Raw genomic sequence first — 24,768 nt, forward strand, 5'->3', positions numbered from 1 at the left:
ACATGTTTTATAAGTTCTATCCAAGCGTGGTAATGCAGCGCTCAGTGGCAGATGAACTACCACTCGGGCCACTAGGCTTGAGCTATGACTTTTCTTACTCTTGGCTCGTTTCGGGCCCCTTTAGTTTATGTCTAGCTTAAGCCTACTTAGCCTATTATTTAATCAGCTACTGGCCGCGCCACAAATATAAATCAAAGGTATACTTTATCCCTTTGATTAATATTAATATAAATGAAAATTCAACTCATAAGGCTCCAAATGGGTCTCCGCAAAACTGAGTCAGTTTTTGAACGGCACTAAAGAAATTAACTTAAAGTGGTTTTTCGTCTTGTTCAAGTTACCTTTATCTTCTACATGTATGCTAAAGTTCCGCGGAGCTGATATTAAATAAAGTGAAATTTTACAAATTTAACTCCAAATGGGTCCCCGAGGAACGTCCAAATGGTACTTCAATTGATAGGAAATTTAACAAATTCGCGGGCGCAAAACAAATTTGGGTCATAGTGGGACTATAAAATAGGGCGTTTGGTTTCTCTGTAACTGTTACCTAAGGGAATGTTTATGATAGATCAACAGATAAGAAATATTGAGCCCTAACATTTATTAGTTTGTAATTGTTTGTTTCCATAGCGACAGCACTTTTTCTAGGTCGTTGCTCTTGACAGGGCATCAGACCAATATTTTTTATAACTAAAAGTTCATTACTGCGCTTTGAGAAATAAAATAAATATGACTCGGGATACAAGTAATGATGACAGTATTGAAAGAGCGCAAGACTTTCCATTACGGAATAATTTATTCACATACACATCACCAAATAACCCTCAATTGTTAGGTCTCACCAACAAGAGTTTAGCCTTAACGTCTGGTGTGGCACTGTTGGCGATTATTTAGATGGGCCTTAATTACCAACCAGCACAATGGGGAGGCATTCCTTTGTTTTCTGCATGATCTTTTTTCTGAGTTTCTCAAAGACATGCCGTTAGAAAGCAGATGTCGCTAGTGGTTTTTGCACGATGGAGCTGCAGCTCATTTTTATCATGAAGTTAGAGCTCATCTGGATGCTACATTTCCTTTAGTGTAGTGTAATATTCAGGGTTAAAGTATTCGCGCGTTAAATAATTTAATATGTAGTATGTGGTCAAAAGAGGTAAATGCATACCGAAGTGAAACAAGGTACGTGTATTGAAAAGTAACTGGGTCTACATGTAACGTGTTTGAACTATCGAATTGATAATTTGGAATATTTAAGTTAGTAATCTACCAAATACTGCCGTTATTAATAATCCTACGACAAAACATGTAGTAAGGTCGACGCGGAGCAGTCGAATGGCCAGCCAGATTTCCATTTTTGTACCCAAATGTTTTTTTTTCCTCTGGGATTATCTGAACGATTTTGGTGTTCGTGACCTTGATGATCTGCGACAACCCATAATTGCCGATTGCGAGACGATCCGTAACACATTTCGAATTTTGGAACGAGTACGTGAATCATTTGGGTGACGGGCTCACGTCTGTATTACAGCCGGAGGTGGTAATTTTCAAAATTACTGTAATAATACGTCTTCTGGAACGACGTGAGCTCTTTTCCGACCACTAGCTGGTGGTATTTTTCTGGTTTCTCTCAGCCGTCTATCTGGCACCCGCGTTTGAGGACTCTGCTTCTGCATGGAACAATCTTTGAACGTCTATACCATTGCCTTGATCCCGTCCGAACAATAAGCGCATACCGACCAATTTTTAATTTTGATAATTAATCAATAATTTAAAATAGCTTGTATGCCTTTTCTGACTAATTTTACTTCTAAAGGAACCAATATTAACTTTTGCCACTTGTTGTAAATTTTATAGCTTCAATGATAAAAAGCATCTAATCATTTTATAAAAATAATTTGGTTCGTTAGTTTTAATGTTGTGTACGGGTTTTCGGGGTAGTTTTTGGTAGACTTTATCTCGCAAACGAAGAACTTTAGAACCAATGTTCATTATATCTTTATTTAATCATTCGGACCTATAAAACACGCCTCAGAAATTTTCACATACTTATTCGTAACACCCTATATAGTTAATTAGGCCCATTGTGTGGGGATTGAGGCTTTTATTATGGGCTAAGCCATCTGGTCTAATCTGGGTCATTCGTAGTGTCGCCGGGAGTTGTGTTGTATGTACATGTATATAACGTTTTCAATGGTCCTCTGTAGCTATTTTAGGGTCAGAATCATTATTAAAATGAGCCTCGTTATATTGCTGATCTCTTTTAATTAAAATAGTAACTGTTGTCTGTTAATATTTAAGTCGTCAGTGGTCTTTAAATTAGTAGTGGGAGATTTAAAAGTAAATGCAAGTAGTGTTTAGTTCGTGCATAGACCTTATCCTGATATGATGGTCCCTTGGAGTTGATTGCCGGGTCTAATGACCACGCACCCAATGCCATTTCAAGAACGGCTGTGGTAGGTTGATTATTTAAAAAATACTTGGGCTTTAAAAATTTAGGAAAATTAAGTAAGGATATATCAAAGATGTTTAACTGTAGAATATATTATAAATAAATATTAGGGTTGGCCGATATCGTAATTTAACCGATTCCGATACCGATACCGATTTCACGTTTCAACCGATACCGATACCGATTTTTTACCGATATGGCAAATCGGTACCGATACTGATTTTCCCGATTTTTTACCGATTTTCACCGATACCAATTTTTTACCGATTTCCACCGATACCGATTTTTTACCGATTGTACAATTCATTAGTCATTACTAATGACTCATTAGTAATGACTAATGAATTGTAAAACCCATTGCCAATGGTCTAAATAAAATGAAGGGTGGGTTGTATTTTGAGAATAGCTGATCGAATTTAGAAAAAAAAAACAAAATAATTTAAATTTTTAAATTTAAAATTTTTAATATTCAGTTATTTACCTCACTTAGGTACATTTAAAATTGAAATTATACTTTCAATTTCAAAATCGGTTTTAAATAATCGGGAAAAAATTGGGTAAAATCGGTATCGGAAGTTTTTTTTTATAATCGGGTAAAATCGGTATTTTAGACGCGAACTGATTAATCGGGAAAATCGCGATATCGGTAACCGATACCGATTTCATATCGGTTTGGGCCCAACACTAATAAATATTATTATAAATATTTTTTTGTTCATGAAAAAACTTATTTTAGAACATAGTACGTACGGTGAAAAAGGAGTGAATTTATAAAAAAAAAATATTTTAATTATCCTTTCCAAATGAGCCCAAGGTTTCGATGGTCACACGTTGTAAAGTAAAATGGTTCGCGAGCACGGCGTGTAAACAGGCGCTTGATTGTTTAGATATGCGAGAGTGCATACCAGCTATATCCCGATCATCGAAGTCCAAAACCAAAGAGCTTTTTCAACCAGTGGGCCTTCCCTCGCACGTTGAGTGTACTAGAAATCCCTGGAAGGCACTTTCTTGTTGGGAGAAAGCCCACACTCTTGCAATTCTTTGTAAATATCGGAAGATTTTCTTGGATCAGATACTCAACGATTGAGCTCGATGGTTGGTGATTGTCTACACGCTCTAATGCAAACCTTCATCAACAGTCACGAGATACTTCTTTCCGCGCGAAGTTGGGGAACAACGACTGTTTTTGGAATCATTAGATTTCACTTCCCCCTTACTTAGCGTTTAATAACGTTTTCCTATTCACGTAAGTGACACAAAGTTAAATAGTCTAACGAATTTTGGCAAGCCCAATTCAGCGGTTAACTCCAGAATTTAATGTAAAATTGTCCATTTTAGTTTATGGGAGCTCCTATTCAAGGGACTAAATTGTCATGTGGGAAATTGAAAACATGCAAATACAATAACATAAATAGAGAGCTCTCAGATAAATCATTAAAATAATGTCTTAAATCAAAAGTGTGTTTTTCTTGTTTCTATTTGGCGAAACAAAATCTTTTTTTTTAATTCAAAAAAAAACTAAAAAAAATATTTTTATTAACCGAAATGTAGGTAGCAAAAACGTAACACACGTAACACACGTAACACGCGTAGCAAAAAGTCCTGAACTACTTAAAAATCCCAACTACACCTCCCCTTCTACGAAGTCCATTTCTTTCACACTAACTCCCCTTCTACGAATTTCACACTAACCCGTTTAAAAACTTTAAGGGTCGGGATGGGTGCAAGTAACTCAAAAGAGGAAAACAAACCGGGCGCGCCGAGAACAGTTGGAAATAATAGATAAGGGAAGCAAAGAGGCGAAAGTCCAAAGTCGAGTAAAATAAAATTGAATTATGAGTAAAATTGTAGATTAATAAGCATGTCAGGTATTTGAAATAAGCCGCGTTTAGTTGTAAATCAGGCCCTGAACATTGAGTTAAAATTTCAAAGCTCTAGAGCTAACTGTTCTCGAGTTTTTAAGAACATGACATACAAATAAATAAATAAATAAATAAAATGACAAACTTTAAGTAATCGGCAGAGTTCTAAGAAAAGTTGTCTTCAGGAAACATTAACCTAAATTTCGTTTAATAACAATTATTGTTTGTTTTTTTCTCCAAAAATTAGAAAACTTTCAATTTAAAAAAAAATGGTTTTCGAATCGCCAAATATAAACAATAAAAACACCCAATGGTTTTAAGATCTAATTTTAAATATTTATTCTAGAGCTATCTATTCTTATTTCGTGTTTTTAATATCCCATAGGACCATTTAGCTCATCGAATGGAGCTTTACCCAAAAAAAAGGGGGGGGGGGAATTGGTGATTTTAGCGATACAGTTGTTCGTAGAAGACTTTTACAAGCACAAAGTGGTTGGAAGAACGAAACCTTGGTAGAACAGTCTAATGTTGGTTTTAATACGAGAGGTCAGGGATACTGCTTTACCTTTGGACCCGCCCGGTACGTGCATGCGAGTCGCTGGGAAGCAAAATAAAAATTGGCTAGAACCCAAAGTATTATCACGTATGACCTCGTTAATATGAGTGGATAAAGAGCACTTGCGGCCAAGGGCTTGGCACCTTAGGTTATGGGCGTAAGACAAGGCGGGATTTTAAATTGGTAAAGATTTTCATGATGGACACTGCCTTCTACATGGGATACTGTATTCGTTTCAGAGCATGTGGAGGTGTTATAAAGTGGCTTTTAGTAATCTTGAAATATTTACACCTTGGGAGCAAGCCGTCAATGAAGCTCGAGCAGATATAGCAATGTCCCCACTCAATGCCATCACATTGAGTAACGTGACTTTGATAAATTAAATTTAGCGAATCAACCAAATTTCACAGAAGGCAGATTTTAACCAAAACACGGATCACGGAAATTACTTCTACTAAAAAATTGGGAGGACTAAAAGAGTAAGACAGGAATCCATACCTTTACTTGGAATGCTTATCGCGGCAGATTTTTGGCTCGATGTGGCTAACGATTTTTTTGACGTCACTATGTTAACTTAACAAACAACTACGTGAGAGGGGAGCGCTCACTAAGGGGATTTTCTCGCTCGTAGGCGGGGTCAAAGCCGTTAGACTGATCATACCATACGCGATAAGGCAGGATAAGCATTCCAAGTAGAGGGAGGAATTCCTGAGTAAGACAACTAAGCAATAGGCACAAAACGTAACTCCGCCTGAAAGTGCGTTAGATTTACAGAGAACAGCTACATTTAAGGAAACGGGGAAGGAGTGTGCCTAGAAGTGCACACACTAGCCACACGGAAAATAACACACACAAACATTCCGCAAATCCATCAGAGAAAACTAGAGTAAAAAAAATAGTTGAAGTTAAAGTCCCATAAAAATTACAGTTTTTATATTATCCTGAATCCTCGCAATACGCTTTTCAACTGTTCGTGGGCAGAAGAGATGCAAAAGGAAGAATGAAGAGTGAAAAAATGCAACTTATTATTTTAATTTTAAACTGGTTCTTGAAGTATGATTACATGATTATTTGCTGAAGTACCCTGATTGATAATTGTGGTCGGGTTATATACAAAAAATTAAGCCAAATAAAGTTGATTTTTATTTTTTAAAAACATCTGACATCGAATGATTGATAAGCGTTAATAGAAGTAAAAAACCAGATATCACTGACATTTAAGTACAAACAATTCCCACTATCTATTAACTATATTTTAAATACTAAATTTAAATTAACACACATTTTCAATAATCTTGTATACATTAACTTATTTTAATACATTCATTTAAATTTATTTTTAGACAAACCGAATTCTCAGGTAATCTCATTTTGGAAGTAATTTAGCGACACTGGAATAGTGTAATATATTTTAATGATAAGGAATTTGAGCAGAATTTTTTGAGCTACCTAGTTTTGGAAATAAGGTAGCAGAACGCGTACATGCTAATTTAAGTTATTTTTTGAATAAACTAAATTTTTCGAGCTACCTAGTTTTGGAAATAAGGTAGCAGAACGCGTACATGCTAATTTAAGTTACTTTGTGAACAAACCAAATTTTTCGAGTTATCTGGATTTGGAAATAATTTAGCGAAACTCGAATACTTCAATTTATTTCAATGTTTTGAGAAACCGAATTTTTCGAGTAAGCTGGTTTTGTAAATAAGGTAGTGAAACAGGAACACGTTAATTTAAATTTAATTTTTAGACAAACCGTATTCTTTGAGAAACCTGATTTGGAAATATGGTAGCGAAACGCGAACGAGTTATATGGTTCCTATATAAATTGGTATGAAATTCAAATATAACAATAGCTCGTATGTGGGCTATGTGGCTCCGCGAATTGGCCAGAAAGCTCAATTAAAATTAAAATTTCATAATGCAAGCGAAAACGTTGTTCCGAAATGATCAGTACTAACTTAAAATATATTTTCAACCAAGTCGGACTTAATTTTAAAAAGAACGTAGATTTAAAGCCATGGGCAAATAACCAAAATTCATAGCGGGCTACCAAGGGCATGATATTTCCTTTCGATTGAGATAGCCTTGGCCATTCTAAGCCTAATTGTTGGAGCGTTATGTGGAATATGGCGGTATCGGCTACACTGTACGTGAACCCAGTACACAAATCCTTTAAATTAGGAATTGTATGTAAAAACCAACCAAACTATGATACGACATTTCGCCCACTTTAAAATCAGTACATCAGGTTTCGGGTTGGTATCAAGTCCATTAGGGTCTTTGCTGTAGTCACCAAAAATGTTTAATTAATTTTGGCCCTAGCAGCAATCTGGATAAACGGTTCATTCTATTTGATGTAACGTCTGGTTCTGGGATCGCTGTTAGTAGGCCTCCAATTAAGAAATTCCAGGGGTTAGTACTGCGAGGTCTGCAGGATCTGATGTCATCTGAGTCAGTGGTCAGGAATTAAGGCATGTTTCAACTTGACAAAGAAGGGCTTGCATCACCTCGAACGTAGTGCTCGGCGATTTGAATAATGAAAAATTATCCGAAGTCTATCACCTCATTTGTTTCAGTTATTTTATTCGGATAAACAATTTAGTACGGTTAACCGATAACTATTATTATCCGTATAGGTAAATCTATCAAACAATAATTTTCTTATATACCGCAAATGTTCTTTCGTAACAAAGATATTTGAAAAATAAAAATCCTCGATTATTTAATTTAATAAATAAAAAACATTCTTCATCCGTCTTATCAATTAATCACTTTCTCGCAAAAAAGATATTTTTAAAGAATATTTTTTTAATTTTTTGGTACGATTAATCTAATGGCAGCTAACCACTGAAGATTTTTCGTGTTTTTAAAATATAATTTTTCCTGAAATATTATTCGAAAAGAAACATATTAGAAAAATAACATTTGCTGTAAATCCATTACGAAAAATAATTAAATTGCTTTGCTAATCTAAAAAAATTTACTTTTTAAAATAAAATACATAATTTATTTTTGGTTAATTTTTTCTCTAAAATATATCATTAACCGACCGAAAATCATCCTTTTCAATATTACCCGGGAGTATAAATTTTTAAACTTATATAACATTTTCTCGGATAATGGATGGATAATGCCGAGCACTAGAAACAATTAATATTGCATTGGAATATTGGCATGTTTTATTTCTTACTTCATAAAAATATTATAAAACTTTCCAAATATATAAAAGGAATCTACGTTTTGGCATGACGAGTAAGTGAACAAAGTACGATTTATTCTTTTCCTTTTTCGTAACTGATGACAGACAACCTAATGCAGCTTTATACTTATGGTTGAAATTAATGTAGTACATTCATGATCACACTTCGACTTCGCTTCCTTTTGCCAACTGCTGGAAATCTGCATTGGGCGTTAAGCAAACACATTTAGGACTCTTTAGAGTTTTAACATTATTCGGAACTGAGCGCCTTCGTGACTCGTTTCGGTATCCTACCATCGACCGAATTCCTATTCAACCAAATTATAAAATATCCAAGTTTTTAATAAAAATAGCTCGCTCGTGCTTCTTTTGAATTGGAACATTCTATTTCTACTGAATTCTTAATATTAAGGATAACAAGGCATTTTAATTACTGTTTATGATTAATGATTAACTTAATATTGAGACGTTAATACCAAAAAATATTCAATAAAAAAAATAACTACCTTAACAATTAGAGTGCATTCCTTCATCATAATCGGTTACTTCAACCTTCCCACTATTGACTGTGCTACGCTCACGAGTCCCTCGTCAGTGGCTTCAAGCTTTCTTAACACGCTGTTGGTCTATCATTTTACCCAGCGAGTCACCGAGCCTACCAGGGTCAAGGACGCGGCCGCCAATATTCTTGACCTTGCGCTGGTCTCTGACGACAACCTACTTGAGGACATCTCCCATCTACCTGGAGTCAGCGACATTCTCTTTCCCAGAATCCAAGTGGTCCCCCCCCCCCCCCCCCAGAATCCTCCCTCGTTCCGTCCCAGACTTCAACAAGGCCGATTTCGTTGCTATGGAGAGGTCGCTGGCAACTGTTAACCTGACGGCCACCACTTCTATTGCAGAGCCGTGGAGCGCACTCACTACTAGCATCACCCAGGCGATCGCTGTCGATGTTCCGATGAAGAGGCTCTCTTCTCGACATAATCTCTCGTGGGTCGGCTCCTCTCTCCGCCGCCTGATGCGTATCACCAAGTGTCGCTATAATCGTTCTCGGATGTACCCTACGGCTGCTAACATGCAAGCCCTCTTTCAACATCGTGCCATCGTCAAATACGCCCGCCGTGCCACGCGTACCCATCATGTCAAGTGACTGGAGTCCCTGACCGCTCTGGCTCAGGGCAGTCATACACAACTGCAGCCACCAAAGATTATCTCCTGGCTTCCACCTTCCGGCGTTCTGGAACCACGTGCCCCACTAATGTTCGACATAAAAGGCATTCACCAGCTTCTCACAAAGGTCAAACCACAAAAAGCTCCAGAACCAGACGGTATCCAGGCTGTGGTCCTTCGCAGGTGTGCCGATGTCTTAGCCGCTCCTCTGACTGTCATTTTCCTGCTCTCCTACGACACGGGAGAAATCCCGGATGACTTTCGGCGGGCCAACGTCACGCCGATCCCAAAGGGTGGAGACAAGTCTGACCCAGGAGAGTACCGTCCGATTGCACTCCTGACGCAGGTCCTCAAAGCCAACGTGCATGTCTGTGCGTTCACCATCTCGGCTCCCTTCATCCAGCACAACCTCATGAGTCCGTCCCAGCAGGGTTTCCGTAGTAGCTTCAGCACTGAAACCCAGCTCCTTTGCCGCGTTGACGCCTGGACTTTTGGGCTGGAGCAAGCCGGCCGAGTGGATATCATTTTCTTTGACTTTCGCAAGCCTTTGGTTCAATTCCGCATGAGCTCCTCAAGTCGAAACTTTTCTCCCACGAGGTCAGGCGTCGGAACCTGAACTGGCTATCAGCTTACTTCGAGAACAGAGAGTTTAGAGTGGTACTCCCCGGTGCCACCTCAGACTGGCTCCCTGCTTCCTCTGGCGTACCGCAAGGATCGTTCCTGGGGCCTCTCCTCTTAATCATCTACATCAACGACATCGGAGACAACGTCGTCTCCCAACTTTACAACTTCGCGGATGACATAGCACTCTCCAGGCCGATCTTCTCGACACAGGACCGCGTTGCTTTCCAATTCAACCTTGAGACCATCGGCAAGTGGAGTGAGCAGTAACTGCTACCACTTAACTCTGCAAAGTGCCCAGCTCTCTCTTCGCAGTGTTGGTCAGCCAGTTCACTCAGCGAAATATGTCCTTCAAGGAGCTGACCCGTGCACAGTCTTCTCTCAAAAATATCTCGGAGTGACCTTAACAGACACCCTTGAGTGGTCCACCCACACCAACCGTGTCATTGCCCAAGCCGCTAGGGCCTTGGGTTTCACCCGCCGACACTTGTCCTGCTTTCCTTTGCGACGAAGTCTCTAGGAGTTAAAACCTACGTCCTTCCGATCCTGGAGTACTGTCCGGCCGTCTGGTCCCCATCAACTGCAAGTGGCGTCCACGCAGTTGACAATATCCAGCGGCGTGCACTTTGCTTCTTGAGCAGCGTTGGATTCGCGTGGCGGACGTCGATGACAAACGTGCTCAACAACAACAAATGGGACACTTTAGCTTTGCACCGCCGTCTTAAGCGTCTCATTATCGTAAATAGCGTGGTTCATCGCTCCTGTGGTGCACTCGCCCCCCCCCTCTCGGGTCCCCTCTATGATCCTTCCGGGCTTCAGACTTGCCGTCCGCAAACATTCATTTCTCCCCTCCTCTATACAGAAGCAGAATTCCCTTCCGGAGTACCTAAAGGACATTCCTGGCCGTGCTCAGTTCTGGAAGGCCCTTGCTACGTAGTAGGACCGGTACGATTAGCGCTCCTCCTAGTCTCGACGTTATGGGCTTTTAACCCTTTCTCCCGCTGCTCCTTTCCGACGAAGTCGTTAGGAGTTAATCGAACTAAAGAACTAAATAAGCTTCATGGCGTCAAGGAAGATCATAGTTTGAATCACCACCATAATTCGTAAGTTGCAAAACCGAAAATAATTTAATATTCCGAATGAAAATATTTCATGTAATAAATTTTAGATGTATGACCAACAAGTAGCGTTCAAAATAAAGGAACTAAAAATTGGATATTGGAAATTTTTACTATAATATTTTTAATTCGGCATATATTGAGATTTATTAATTCATTTGTCATTTATAGATAATTTATCAGATCTTATTATTTTTTAAACTGGCTATTCAATAGATTGTCTTTGCTAAGTGAAAAATCTAATGGAAGAATAAAAATAACGTTTTTTACGGTTATAATAGCTATTTTATAAGATACATTTATTTTTTAAAGTTTATCTCTCAAAAACTATCTTTCCATATTTAAAAAAATGAATAAAACGAAAAAAATAATTGATGGCTTAGCGTAATTAAATTATTTTATTCAATCAATTCTTATTCGAGGAATATCTGATAAAAATTATCAATTGTAAAAAATAACAGGTAAACATCACTTAAAGATAATCTTCTTTTCGTCGTTTTCCAATAATTTATCTGACCCTCTTAATTTCTTAGCTTACTGGCAAATAAAATATATTTTCTATCTACGTAAGCTTAAGTGATTAAACAATATATATCATTTTTTGAGATTTAAAGTTATTTTATCGGATTTCATTGTTTTTTTGACTTTTCTGAATTAAATTATCTTTACAATTAACTTGAAGTAGAAAAACGGATAAAAATAACTGATTTTGGTGGTTATTTGAAAAATAACTGAAATTTCCTCGGATAATGGATGGATAGTGCCGACCACTACTCGAATGTCAATCCTGTCTCGCAGATGACTCCCTTTCAGGGATTTTTGACGGATTTTACTCCGGTATTCCAAAACCTGTCGAAATAGGTGCGGCCGGAGGATTGAAATTCCACAGAACTACCTCGTCACTCATCCAACGGGCTATGTTCTTTTCCTTCATGGTGGTTGATATGGTCCTGATAAACTCTCTTAGTTCTCTAGTCTATTGACCACGAACGGTGTCAATGCCAAAATTTTTTTCTTCGAGGGAATAGGTTTCTGCGACTTCAGTTGATTAATTACTGCGTCGAAATGGTCCACTTGAACCACCTTTATCCAGTGATAAAGTGACATTTTTTTCTCGCTTTTGTTCAAGGGTCCCAGTTTTCTACTGGACTATGGTAGTTCTGACGTTGTAAAGAAATCGTTCGAGGAATGCCATAACGTGGAGTTCGTATTCTCTCATCGATAGTGCATCGGGAAACATCCTTGGTGAAAGGTTCGTTGTCATATTCAGCCATAATCATTAGCCAACTTGGTAAATTCCACCATGATGTATGAGTTAACAGTTCCGTAGCATCGATTCAACGAGATGCGCAGTCAGACGGGTTGGATGAACCAGGGACATGATGCCATCGGATTAGCGGTCTGACGTTCTGAGCTTGAGTCTTTCTTCGCAACGAATGTTTTCCGTCGTTGAGGATGTGATATCAGCCAAGACAGTTTAATTTGGCTGCCACACCATCCATAAACTTTCGATATGGGGTGTCTTAAATAATGTTGTACGAGTGATATAAGGCATCCAAGGAGAACCGTAGCGCAAAGTTCCAGTCTCGGTAACGTGATCTACTTAAGGCGATGATTACTTGGACCTTTATATGTCCAGAGCCGTTTGTGGTTTTCAGATTTACTGTTGTCACAGAGGATTTTTCCGATGCATCACAGAACCCATGGAGACTCGAGTTTGTAAGGTGGACTTGACTTACATATCGCTGATTCCTTAGATTTTCAATAACGGTTAAGTCTTCCTGGAAAACGTGCCATCTTCGTACCAGAGCAGAGGGTAGCGCCTGATCCCAGCCAGCGTAGATCTTCCGCATTTCCTGTAGAAGCATATTTTCTGGAGTGATGACTGGTGACAAGAGTTTCAATGGGCTGCCATTTTGATTGATTCATTTTAAACGGTTTTTGAGTGTTTTGTCGATAAAGCAATCTCACCGAAAGGTAATGCAATCAGAAGTATCAAATTATTTTACGATTTTAGTTGTTGAACGCAGCCACCTGTCTTAACAACTAATTTGTATAATTAACCGCTACACAAATATGTTCGTGCGCAGATGAGATGTTAAAGAAAGTATGACGATATTTCCACTTAATATTTTAATTTTAAACTGATTCCTGAATTATATGATTACATGTTTATTGGATGAAATACCCTGAACGATATCTGCGATCGGTTAATTGTATTTACAATAAATAAAGCAATATTAAGTTGATTTTTAGATTTAAAAAGAGCTGATATTGAATGATTAAACAAACAACAAAGCTATAATGCAATATTAACAATGCTCCTCATCTTATTTGTACTTAAATGCAATTTAATTTTATTTACCATCATGTAAGTTACTCTAAAGTATTTTAAAGAAATGTTAAAGTGTCAAAGTGTCTTAATTAATTTACGAAAATGATTTTATAAATTTGGATCCAATCAACACAAATCATTTTTGAATGTTACGCTTTTTGACTCTAATTTGGTAACCATTTTCTTAAGGTTAATTGATATTTATTTAAGAGATTATTTTACGTTCAAAGTGTTGACTTTCTTAAATATTTGATGTAGATTATTGCGTGTATTGGAGTGAGCTTACTGGCCGTTTCAATTGTAATGTCACTTTCTGAACAAGCAATAGATCGTTTGCAAAACACGTCAATGGCACCACTGAAAATAAAAATCCCAACGTCTTTTGCGAAACTTCGAAAAAATTTCTGGTCAAATACCGTGCTTTTCTTCGGAGCAGGTAGAAATGTTTAAATTATCATGTTTTTCCTCTGTAGCAAATTCACTCAATGGCAATGGTTAGTTATAATTTATTCTGAAAATTCGATATACAACCAAGGCAAACAATTGCTCCTCACGAAAAAACTAGAGTTTCTCCAACCCCTTAAATTAAAACACTTTTATTATAGAACGGTTATCTTCATCGTGAACTTCAAAATTTAATAGCAAAAACACTCAAGGGGTCGGAGTGTGCAATAACTGGTGCCTTTACCGAGGAGTCGGGGTCCGGCTTTTGTTACACAGGCAAACTGGCCGCCTCGGCGGATTGAGTAGCGGGCCTCCGTATGAGGGCACGGCGGACCCATCTCCCGACCTTTTGGAGTCCACCGGAATATCCGGTGCCAGCTGTGTCGAGTTATGCGGGCTGCTGTGTGCCCGTTGTTCCCCTTTAGGCACTCTCTCCACTGCTATGTGCGAAGTGGCGGGCTGGTCGTCCTATTGTTGCACCTTCTGCTACCCATGCTGGTTTTTTCACCTGTCCGGTCTGTGGACGCTGGCGTAGAGCATTCTGATGATAGGCCTCCGGTGGTGTGGTTTCGATCTTACTGGTACAACGGGCTGTAAACTCTGACACATGTTCCCTCTCTTTAAACACAATTCGAGCATGTCTTTCCCTAGTTTAACCATTATATAACTTTTCTTTGAACTGAAAGTGAAATTCGAATAATATTTGTTATTGTAAATAAAGTTTTTCTCTTAAACCTGCGTACCGCGATCACCGTTTGAGTTTTTAATGCCTAATTAATGGTTATTGTAGCAATAATTGCCTTAGTTTCCATATTATTGATCCAACTAAAGATGCATTCAAGATTCCACTACATTCTTCGTAGGTTGAATACACTATTTGTCAACGGTGTTTGCTTTTAAATTTCAGCTATTAATTCAGTACATCAAATGCAATCTTGGAGGATTGTGTGCACTTCTTGGGTTATTTTCGTTACCATTATGAAAACCGAAGTATCAAGCAAATTGAGTTCTAATTTCTACGAAACAGAGTTTCATAAAATAGATTCTGTTGATGATCTCATTGGAGTCTCGTCTAACAAGATCATGATCAACAAAGGAAGTTCCGAAGAGTATTTAATTCGCGATAAGGTACGTTTTAACCGATTTCATTTTATTGTACTTCGCAAAAATCGTTTTTAATTAAATATATTCTTTGACTGTAATCGTTGATTCCTTTTTGTATCAGACTAAAAATAGTAAAAATGAAAATCTAGGAATTGATTTATTTCAAAGTATAAAAAAGATGAATTACTCCGAATATTATCAGGAAATCCTTAAATTTGATTTTAGAAATAGTTTTCATCGTTGTATACCGTTATTGAAAACCTTTGTTTTGGTAGAATATTTCAATGATGTTTGTAACTTTTCTACGAGCAGCAGGTAAATTTTCTAGGATACAAATTTAAAAATAAAATTAACTATTTTAAAAGTTGATGCAAAGAGCAATATTTAAACCAGTCCGATTTTGGTGAAGAGTGCTGAAATCTCTAGAGACATGTTTTTTCACGATTAATTCTCACAAAACAATTAAATATTATAGATATCGTTGTGATATATATATATATATATATATATATATATATATATAACCGTAACCACCCTTATACTACTCTTACAGTATAGAAGGCCCAGGAATAAACTCCTTGGCCTGCCTCTGACCTTCAGTCTCAAGCTAAAGCCTGACCTGCCTATCAGTCATAGCGCCATGCACATGGTTGCGAACCAGGCCATTGGGTATTGGAATAGCAGGTTCAGCACCAAAGAACCTAGCCTCCGCACCCTCCTTGGCCAGAGTGTCGGCCAACTCATTGCCATGATGCCCCTTATGACCAGGTACCCAATATAGTTGAACCCCATTAAGGGTGCCCAGTTCCGAAAGGAGATCCAAACAGCTAAGAACGAGCTTAGAAGTAATACTTAACTGATTAAGAGTCTTATGGGCAGCCTGACTGTCCGAGAAAATCTTAATAGTCTTGCAACGATACTTCTTCTTAAGACCGAAGTCTACGCATAAAAAATGGCTGAAATCTCAGCTTCAAAAACCCTAGCAAAAACGCCAAGGTTCAGACTGAAGCCAAACTTCTTAGTCTGACAATAAACTGCTTTTCAAAGTGTAACTTTGCAGCCATGTTGTCAGAACCCACAATAAGATCGGTAAGTGACCAGAATACTGCCGAAACAATTTGGTGTGGCTGCACTCCCAATTAGCAGGCCTCCACCAACCATTATGCAGTAACCGATAGGCACTCATAATTGCAACTTCCTCTATATAAAGATGAAGTGGTAGACTATTCAGGAGCACCTCCAGAGAAATGCTTGGGGATGTACTCATAGCTCCTGTAATTCTGACACAGGCCAGCCTTTGCACAGTGCATAGTTCAGCCTGAACTTACTTAAGCTCTACCCTAGGCCACCAAACCACGGCTGCATACGTCAGCATAGGCCTTTTTATCATGGTAGAGATTCAATACACAACCTTTGGGCTAAGACCCCAAGACTTGACAGAATGACATTTTTGCCTTGCTGAAACCGAGATCAAGGTGTGGCTTCCATGTTAGTTTACTGTCGAGAATAACACCGAGGTATTTTACCTCCGTTGATTTGACCAACATGGTCCCAAAGAAAGAAATATAATTGAACAAGTCCTGTACCTTCCTCCGGGTGAAAGGAATCAAGCTCGTCTTGTCAGGATTGACGGTGAGGCCAACATCCCTACACCAACATTCCACAGAGATGAGAGCTTTCCTCATCATAGCCGAAATGGTTCCTGGGAGCTTCCCAGTAATTATCATTGCGACATCGTCAGCATAAAAAAAGCTGCGACAGCCATCCCTGTTTAGCCTCACCAAGAGTTTTTTCACAACCAGGCACCACAGCAGGGGTGAAAGAACACCTCCCTGGGGGCAGCCCCGGCTGCAGTGACCCGTAGCGATTCGGTAAGCAGGGAAGCCGTTGCGACCCGATCAGTCAACATAAGAGTCGATCCAAAGACACAACGTGTCATTGATACAAAAACGTTTTGCAGCCTTAAGAATGACAGCCTTAGAGACTTTGTCAAAAGCCCCCTCGATGTCCAGAAAAACAGCTAACGCTATTTCTTTGAACTCAATTGCACGTTCAAGCCAATTAATTATGACATGAAGGGTAGTTTCAGTAGATTTGCCCTTTTGATAGGCCTACTGAGCATTCGAGAGGGGTGTAACACTAAGAACCTCCTCTCTATCAACTAATTCCTCGAAAACTTTTAGGAGAAATGAAGTTAGACTGATTGGTCTATATGCCTTAGCCTCGAGATAACTGGTTTTACCGGGTATGGGAATAAAGATAACCTTTGAATGCTTCCAGGAGCTCGGTACATGCCCAAGAGCAATACAGGCCCTGTAGATTCGGCACAACACAGGAGAGATAATATCTATTCCCTCCTGCAACAATATGGGTGAGATCCCATCCGGACCAGAATCCTTGTAGGGCTTAAATGACTTCATAGCCCACATAAGCTTGGAGTGAGTGACATCTTGTTTAGCCACATCCCAATCTACCTTTTTAGTTCTTTTGGACCGAAGGGGAAAATCATAAGAGTCATCTGTGTCAGTGAGTTTAGAATCTTGAAAGTGAACCTCCAGCATATGTGTCAGTGTTTCTTTTCCAGAACTGGAGTAACAACCATCCTTCAACTAAGTAGTATCCAAATGTTTTGTATTGTCATGTGCCATAATTTTCATAGTTTGGTTTTAGTGGGAATATCAGAGATACTCTCACAAAAATCCCTCCAGGAAGCCTGTTTGGCTTCTCGGATGGCCTTATGATAGGAAGTGAGGGTCTGCTTATAGGCTGACCAATCACCCGTCTGCTTAGCTCTATTAAAAAGCTGACGAGTAGTTTTGCGAAGTCTACCAATCTCATTGTTCCACCAAGGAACTAACCTTGGCTGGTTGGTAGATTTTGCAGGACAGTTTTGGTGGTAGGAGTCGATTATGGACTGTTGCATGTGATCAACAGCCATTTCGAGCTCCAGCACCGAGGAGAGCCTAGAGCCACATCCCCGTTAATGAAGATCAAGGTCTTCCCTATACCTAGGCCAATTGGTTGATCTACGATTGCGTATTTCGGTAAATACCTGGGCAGGTTTGACCGAAACAGAAAAACATATTTGCCTATGATCCGAAAGTGATGGTTCATTAGACACATGCCATTGTGTCACAGAGTGTAATATATTTTCTGTGCACAGAGTTAATTCAAGAACCTCACTCCTGTTACTTGTAACAAAAGGTGGCATATTGTGTTTATTAAGAAATTGAAGTTCAGTACTAACCAGATATTCGATAAAGTCATCACCGCGTTGGTTGCAGTCACTGCTGCCCCATGCAACGAGGTGAGCATTCCCTTACCAAAATGGGAGTCTTACTTTAGTCGCCAATTAGTCTCAATGTAGGATCAAGGATTTTTAAGTATTATGTAAGCATAAAAAACTGAGACCAGAATTGTGGGTCCTAAATAAAATCTATTTTAGTGTCAATAAAAGAGTTTCAATATTATATATTTAAATGAAACTCATTTTAGTCCCAGTTAGGAAGACTCATTTCTGGAGACTTGAAAGAAGCTTAATTGAGAGTTGATTATGAGTTACAATATTAGATAAAAATAAGAGTCATTTAAGACTTCACTTTAGTCTCATATGGGAGATTCATTTTTTGGGGACTTGAAAGAGACTTAATTGAGAGTTTACTATGGGTTAGAATTTTAGATTGAAATAAGAGTAATTTAAGACTTCACTTAAGTCTCATATGGGAGATTCATTTTTAAGGACTTGAAAGAGACTTAATTGAGAGTTGAATCTTGAAGCTTGGTTACAAAATGGTCATACGGGATTGGCTGGCTATATTTGGTTAAGTTAAACTTACTGGAACCCCTCACACACTTAAAATAAAAATTTTTGTAATCAAATAACAGTTTAAAAATATTCAGTCTATTTACTAAATAATATACTGGAAACTCCTAAGATGGATTTTTCATTTCAAGTAAAATTAATTCTAAGTATGAGTGTGTAAAACCACTGAACTGGGTCGAAAATAGCAATCCAGCATGGCAGCTGAGCAAAGTAGTCATTTTTGATTCAGTATTTTTGTAGCCAGCAGATGGTCATTATAAAATGAGATATTTAGAATATAATTTTATTTTTTTAAAGGACGCCCGAGCGTAAAAACTACCCGCTATATAGCGATCGCCATGCAATAATTGGTGAAGAATTTCATTATAGATTGCAGTGGACTGCTGGATGAATATTAGTTTTACTGATATCGTCAGATTTCCAATTACAGTTAGAGTTCCCTTACCAACATCGTAACTGTCACTTTTAAACTTACAAAGGTTTTATTTAAAGCTGCTACAGTTCCAAATACAGTCTCAAATCAGATTTAATTCATAATTATTCTGAGACTAATGAGAGTCTTAATTACGGTTACAAAAATCTTGTAAAATCAAGTTTTAAATAAGTATGCAAGAATCAACACATTTAAGACTTAATTTAAGCTGCTACAGTTCCTAATAAATCCGTAATTAAAACTTATTTCATACTTGTTTTGAGTCTAAATCAAGTCTTTTATGACTTGATTTAAACTCAAAACAAGTATGAAATAAGTACTAAATAAGGCCATAGTTCCAAATACATCGATCCTTATTAATTACTTATTTCATACTTGTTTTGAGTTTAAATCAAGTCATAAAAGACTTGATTTAGACTCAAAACAAGTAATAAAAAAGGATTTATTTGGAACTGTAGCAGCTTAAATTAAGTCTTAAATGTGTTGATTCTTGCATACTTATTTAAAACTTGATTTTACAAGATTTTTGCAACCGTAATTAAGACTCTCATTAGTCTCAGAATAGGTATGAATTAAATCTGATTTGAGGCTGTATTTGGAACTGTGGAAGCTTTAAATAAAACTTTTTTAGGTTTAAAAGTGACAGTCACGATTTTGGTAAGGGTTGGCATCGCACCCAATGATAAGCTTCTTGCCCAGTCTCTCACAGTGGTTCACTAGATTGGCAACCTCCTGTGATGGAGGGGACAAGGCATCAGAGATAAAATAGTCAGAAGCCATCATTAATTCGCCTTCTCCATCAGCTGATGAAGAGAAGATTTTTATGGTGGCATTGTCCCTAGATTGGTATAATGAAAGAGGGAGAGCGTGAATACCCCTTCGTATCAAAATACATGCCCTAGGATTGGCAGATTTGCAATCATAGTAAACAATACCTGCATTTTTGAGACCTAGGATTCTTCCATTCTGGATCCAAGGCCCCTGTATGAGGGCCACGTCTAGGACCTCCATAACAAACCTACGACACAGAACTGACAAGGCTGCCTTACAGTGATGCAGATTAATCTCCATTGGTTTAAAAGGTTTATCGGTTTCCTTTTTCCATGAAAACGTGTTTAGGTTAAGGGTACTAGTAAAATATTGTAACGATAATATATTTATAATAAATCTGTACCAAATTAATTTTTCTTAGAAAACAAAATTTACAAAATCAGCGGGAATCTGTTAATGAAAAACATTATAGTTAAAGGAAAATGAATACTTATTTCTAAGATGCATTTTCTATGTTCTGAGTTTTCCCCCTTATAGATGCTGAAAAAAACACGATTATCACCACTCTGAAATTTATATTTTGATTTTGTATAAATATCAGGTTTTATTAACTTTTAAAATAAAAGCTAGTTCAATCTGTATTTTTTTACGTACGGATTAATTCAGTGGCATCCATTTCTACTACAGGCAAAGATACATGAAAACTTCAAAACTCTGTGGTCTAGACTAAATGAAGCATCTCGAATATCTCTCGCCTCACTACTGATGGATAGCGAAGTCTTTGAGAACCTGGCAGAAGGAGGACACAATCTCTTTATCAGATTATTAGACCTTGAAGGAATACTGTCCGAAAGGTTCCGAGGAAATGATTTAAAGAAAAACATTGGAAAGTACTATTTCTCACCGCCAATTGACAGCACTTATATGGTCTGCATAATTTCCAGAAATACGTCAGGATCCAATATGCATAAACTTATCAACTACTTGTAAGTTACAAATAAAAAACCAAGAGCTTGGAAAGAGGTTAGAAAAGTTAATAACAACATATTATAATATAATTATTATGCTTGAAGTCGATGAATTTACAACTTGAGTCGCTATTCTTGTCAGCTGTCAAGCGCAATTTTAATGCACGTTTTCCATTTATTGTAAGGCTTACCATATTCATTAAACATGGTTGGTGTCGGGTGCAGTCGAATCTTAACGTTCGGAAAAATATACCAAAATCAAAATGCCAATGCAATATATGTAAATAATATTACTAAACATAACGTTGTACACGTCGGAATATATATATATATATATATATATATATATATATATATATATACTTTACCGTCGAACGACATCTCTAAAACTGGTTTAAGACTTACTTACCAGACAGCCAGAAAAATAACCGTATTTTAGCACAAAAATGCTTATGGAATTCACAAATTTAATTTTTACAAAATAAATAAAATTTATACAAAACCAATAAAATGTATACAAAATAAATAAATTTATACAGAATAAATAAAATTTATACAACATAAATAAAATTTATACAAAATAAATAAAATTTATACAAAATTATAAAATACAATTTATATAAAATTATAAAATACAATTTAAATAAAATAAATCAATACAATTTATATTAAATAAATCAATACAATTTATATAAAATAAATAAATACAATTTATATAAAATAAATAAATACAATTTATATAAAATAAATAAATACAATTTATATTAAATAAATAAATACAATTTATATTAAATAAATAAATACAATTTATATTAAATAAATAAATACAATTTATATAAAATATATAAATACAATTAAAAAAAATCAATGATTTTATTGGTTCTATTACAGGTCAACATTAAATAACGAAGTTCATCTTAGTCATATGGTGGATATAAAGATTGACCACATAGTAACGCTACTCAAATGGACTGAGCCTCATAAAGATGAAAACACTCTAAAATTTCAAGGAGTTAAAAGTATCTTTTTCTTGTTCATATGCGGCCATTTCACGAGTGCATTTATAGCGTGCGCAGATTTAATTTTCAATCAACTATTCATTCCGTTTGGAAAACCGAAAAAATACACTAACAACAAGAACCACAGAAGACGCTATCGTTCTTATTTTCGATCTAATCAAGTACTGTCGTTGATGTAATGCAATACGCCTTTCAATTTACCAAATCACAAATTGCCTAAGAAGAATTTTATCGGAGAAATTGCCAATTCTTAAGCCATTTTCACTTATGGTGCCATAATAAGGGCAGAGTTGCGTAACGAAAAAAAAGTTGTCGAGAAGAAGCCACCAATGGTCATTGAATTATTAATAAAGTTAAACAATGGATATAGGACCATTGCTTTTTTATTAAAATTATCGGTACTATTACCAATTTTACCATTGTATTAATTTATGCAGTATAATCTTCTGGTTGTTTAGTTTTCACGAAACACCTTTTTCATCTCACCTTTTTCTGTAAGTAATTGAATTTTCAAAACTGATTGTCATATTAGCAAAGCCCGTTATAAATATTCTCTAATAAATATAAAATAAAGATTATTGGTTTTATTGATGAGAAAATATTTTTTTTTCGGTTTTAGAAAATTAATTATTCTTTTTCTTCTTAGAAGAGGATAATAGTTGTCCTAGAAGCAATCGTAACAGCCAGTATTCATAAGACATATAAAACTCCCATCAAGTTAGACAAAAAATAAATTTTGAGAGTAAGATTCAACTTTGTAGCCGTGTGTACACAAAAAATATAGTTCGATAATAAAATGTATCTAAGTAGCGGTGTGCAGACCAAAAATAGATTTTGAAAATAATATTCAACTTTCCAAAAATAAAATAACACCATTGTTGTACAAATAGAAACGTATTCCCAAATAATTTAAATTAAATTAATGACAACATCTAATCAGATGGAAAAATTAAATTTTTTGATATTTTAAAATTTAGACCCGAGCGTACGGAAAATATACCACGGTGTACAGCAAAGCATTCTCTATTTTATCGGCACACCTATTTTGCCTAAAAAATCTGCCGAAGATTGCTTAATATTTGTAGTACAAAACAAGAATATTAAAAATAAATTTATTTTATAAAAGCCGTTGCCCTAGATAGGTTTTTACATCCACTTTATAGAAGGATTATAAATTACGTAGAAAAGAGAAATCCAACCCTAAATACACAAAACTTATCCGAATCAAAAAGAAGGATAAAATCCTCATATTACCCGACCCGATAATAAAAGTCTCAACCCGAAACTCACCTGACAGGACAAACATTAGGCGTAAAATAGGAACAAAAATTTAAAACAACCATGTGTTTGGACAATAGGCAAACAAGAGTTGATAAACCTTTTGTAAGTGGGCATTGTCTAAACGAGTAATAATTTATGCCGCAAACTTGCTAGTCCCGCCAAATCCCGTCATGGTAAGATCTCGGGGAGAGGGTGGACGGAGCCCTGGAAGATAAATAAACCTTAATCGCCCACGTTGCTCCTCTTTTTCTGGTTTCGCCCCGTTTTGAAACTATTGTTTAGTTGTGTATAATTAAGAGCCGATCATATTTGGAGAGGAGAAGCAGACTTAAATGTTAGGACAGTGGTCTCCAACATCAAGACGGAAATCGCGGTATGGATTTCTGATAGCCACAATAAGGCTCTTGGAATGTTTCTGGATAAAAAGTGTCGCTTCCCAAAACAAGGGGTATAAGCGGACCACTCAAAACTTCTACTAGTTAGTTAAGCCTTAAATCCAAATATCTAAAAGTCCAGATTTCTCAAGCTTTCTTAAAGGTCAACCCGACCCGACCCGATGACAAGCCGATAGCGATCTGAAGCCAAAGATAGGCCACATATGTAAAAAAAAACCACGTTAAGCCCGTTTTTGCAGCAGTAAAAAATATTTCGTGTTTTTTTCCACGTAGAAATAACAAAAAATGAAGTGTTTGGGAATAAATGTTTTTGTGATTTGTGTTTGAAGTATATCAAATTACGCAAAATTCCCTCTCAATGTTTTCTAAATGGACTTCAGGTAGATCCGGTGCCAGATGATATTTCAAAGTTAAATTTTATTGAGAAAATGCTTATTCAGAAAGCGAAAGTGTCTCAAACAATGTTAGGGAAAAACGCTGTTAACCATTCTGGCTTAACCACGGCTGTCAGAAGTTGCGCAGTCTATTTGCCTCTTCCCTTAAGTGATAATGTGAAAATGATACCGAATAATTTACCTGCTGACCATGAATTAACAATTTTGGTGAATGTTTTGGCTACAAAACAAAAATCGGTATGGCAATCCTTTTTGAACATGCAGTTAGTAAGAAATGCTTTGCTCAAAAGAACTTAACCCGCTCTATAGAGATATAAATATGTGTGACATTAATGACGAATTTGATTATGGAAGTACAGCTGATGAGGATATAGTAATTATCTCTAATGATAATGCTTTACTTCGAAGAATATCGTCATCTGAACAGAAAGAACTGTTTGACCTCTACTCTATACACCCAGTAAATTGGCTAAATCCAAAGGATATTTTGAATGTATTTCAAGTTAAAAAAGTTGTGGGAAGTGGTTTAAGTATTTGGGAGAAAAACCTAGATTTAATGTGCTTCCCCGATGTTTTCCCAAGTGGTGATTATGGGAAATATTCTGAATGACCATTTGCTCAGTTGTCTGAAGCTGATTTCCGTCTTCAAAGAATATTTAATAAAGATAGGATATTTTCTAAGAATGAGCAATACCTTTTTCACCTTCTTTATGACAGCGAAATCAAAGGTCTCTCCAGCAGCATGAGTGGGAACAAAATTTTTTCGTAAGTGTGTTGGTCAACCAAATGGAAAGTATTGACAAGGAATTAGAAGCTAATTTGACAGCA

General features: G+C 36.8%; 1 protein-coding gene across 1 annotated transcript; it reads left to right on the forward strand.

The window, feature by feature from the left end:
• The first annotated feature begins 3,413 nt into the window (after nucleotides 1-3,413).
• On the forward strand, nucleotides 3,414-24,550 carry LOC149946450 (uncharacterized). The gene is made up of 7 exons (XM_090170764.1): nucleotides 3,414-3,489; nucleotides 13,566-13,743; nucleotides 14,659-14,879; nucleotides 20,570-20,868; nucleotides 21,742-22,030; nucleotides 23,926-24,203; nucleotides 24,250-24,550. Exons 2-7 carry the CDS (start codon nucleotides 13,611-13,613, stop codon nucleotides 24,548-24,550), a joined length of 1,521 nt encoding a protein of 506 aa, XP_090026890.1. The 5' UTR covers nucleotides 3,414-3,489; nucleotides 13,566-13,610.
• Nucleotides 24,551-24,768: the final 218 nt, after the last annotated feature.

Source organism: Leiobunum rupestre, chromosome 4, assembly GCF_980474605.1.
Source record: "Leiobunum rupestre chromosome 4, qqLeiRupe1.1.hap1, whole genome shotgun sequence".
NCBI classification, from domain to species: domain Eukaryota; kingdom Metazoa; phylum Arthropoda; class Arachnida; order Opiliones; family Sclerosomatidae; genus Leiobunum; species Leiobunum rupestre.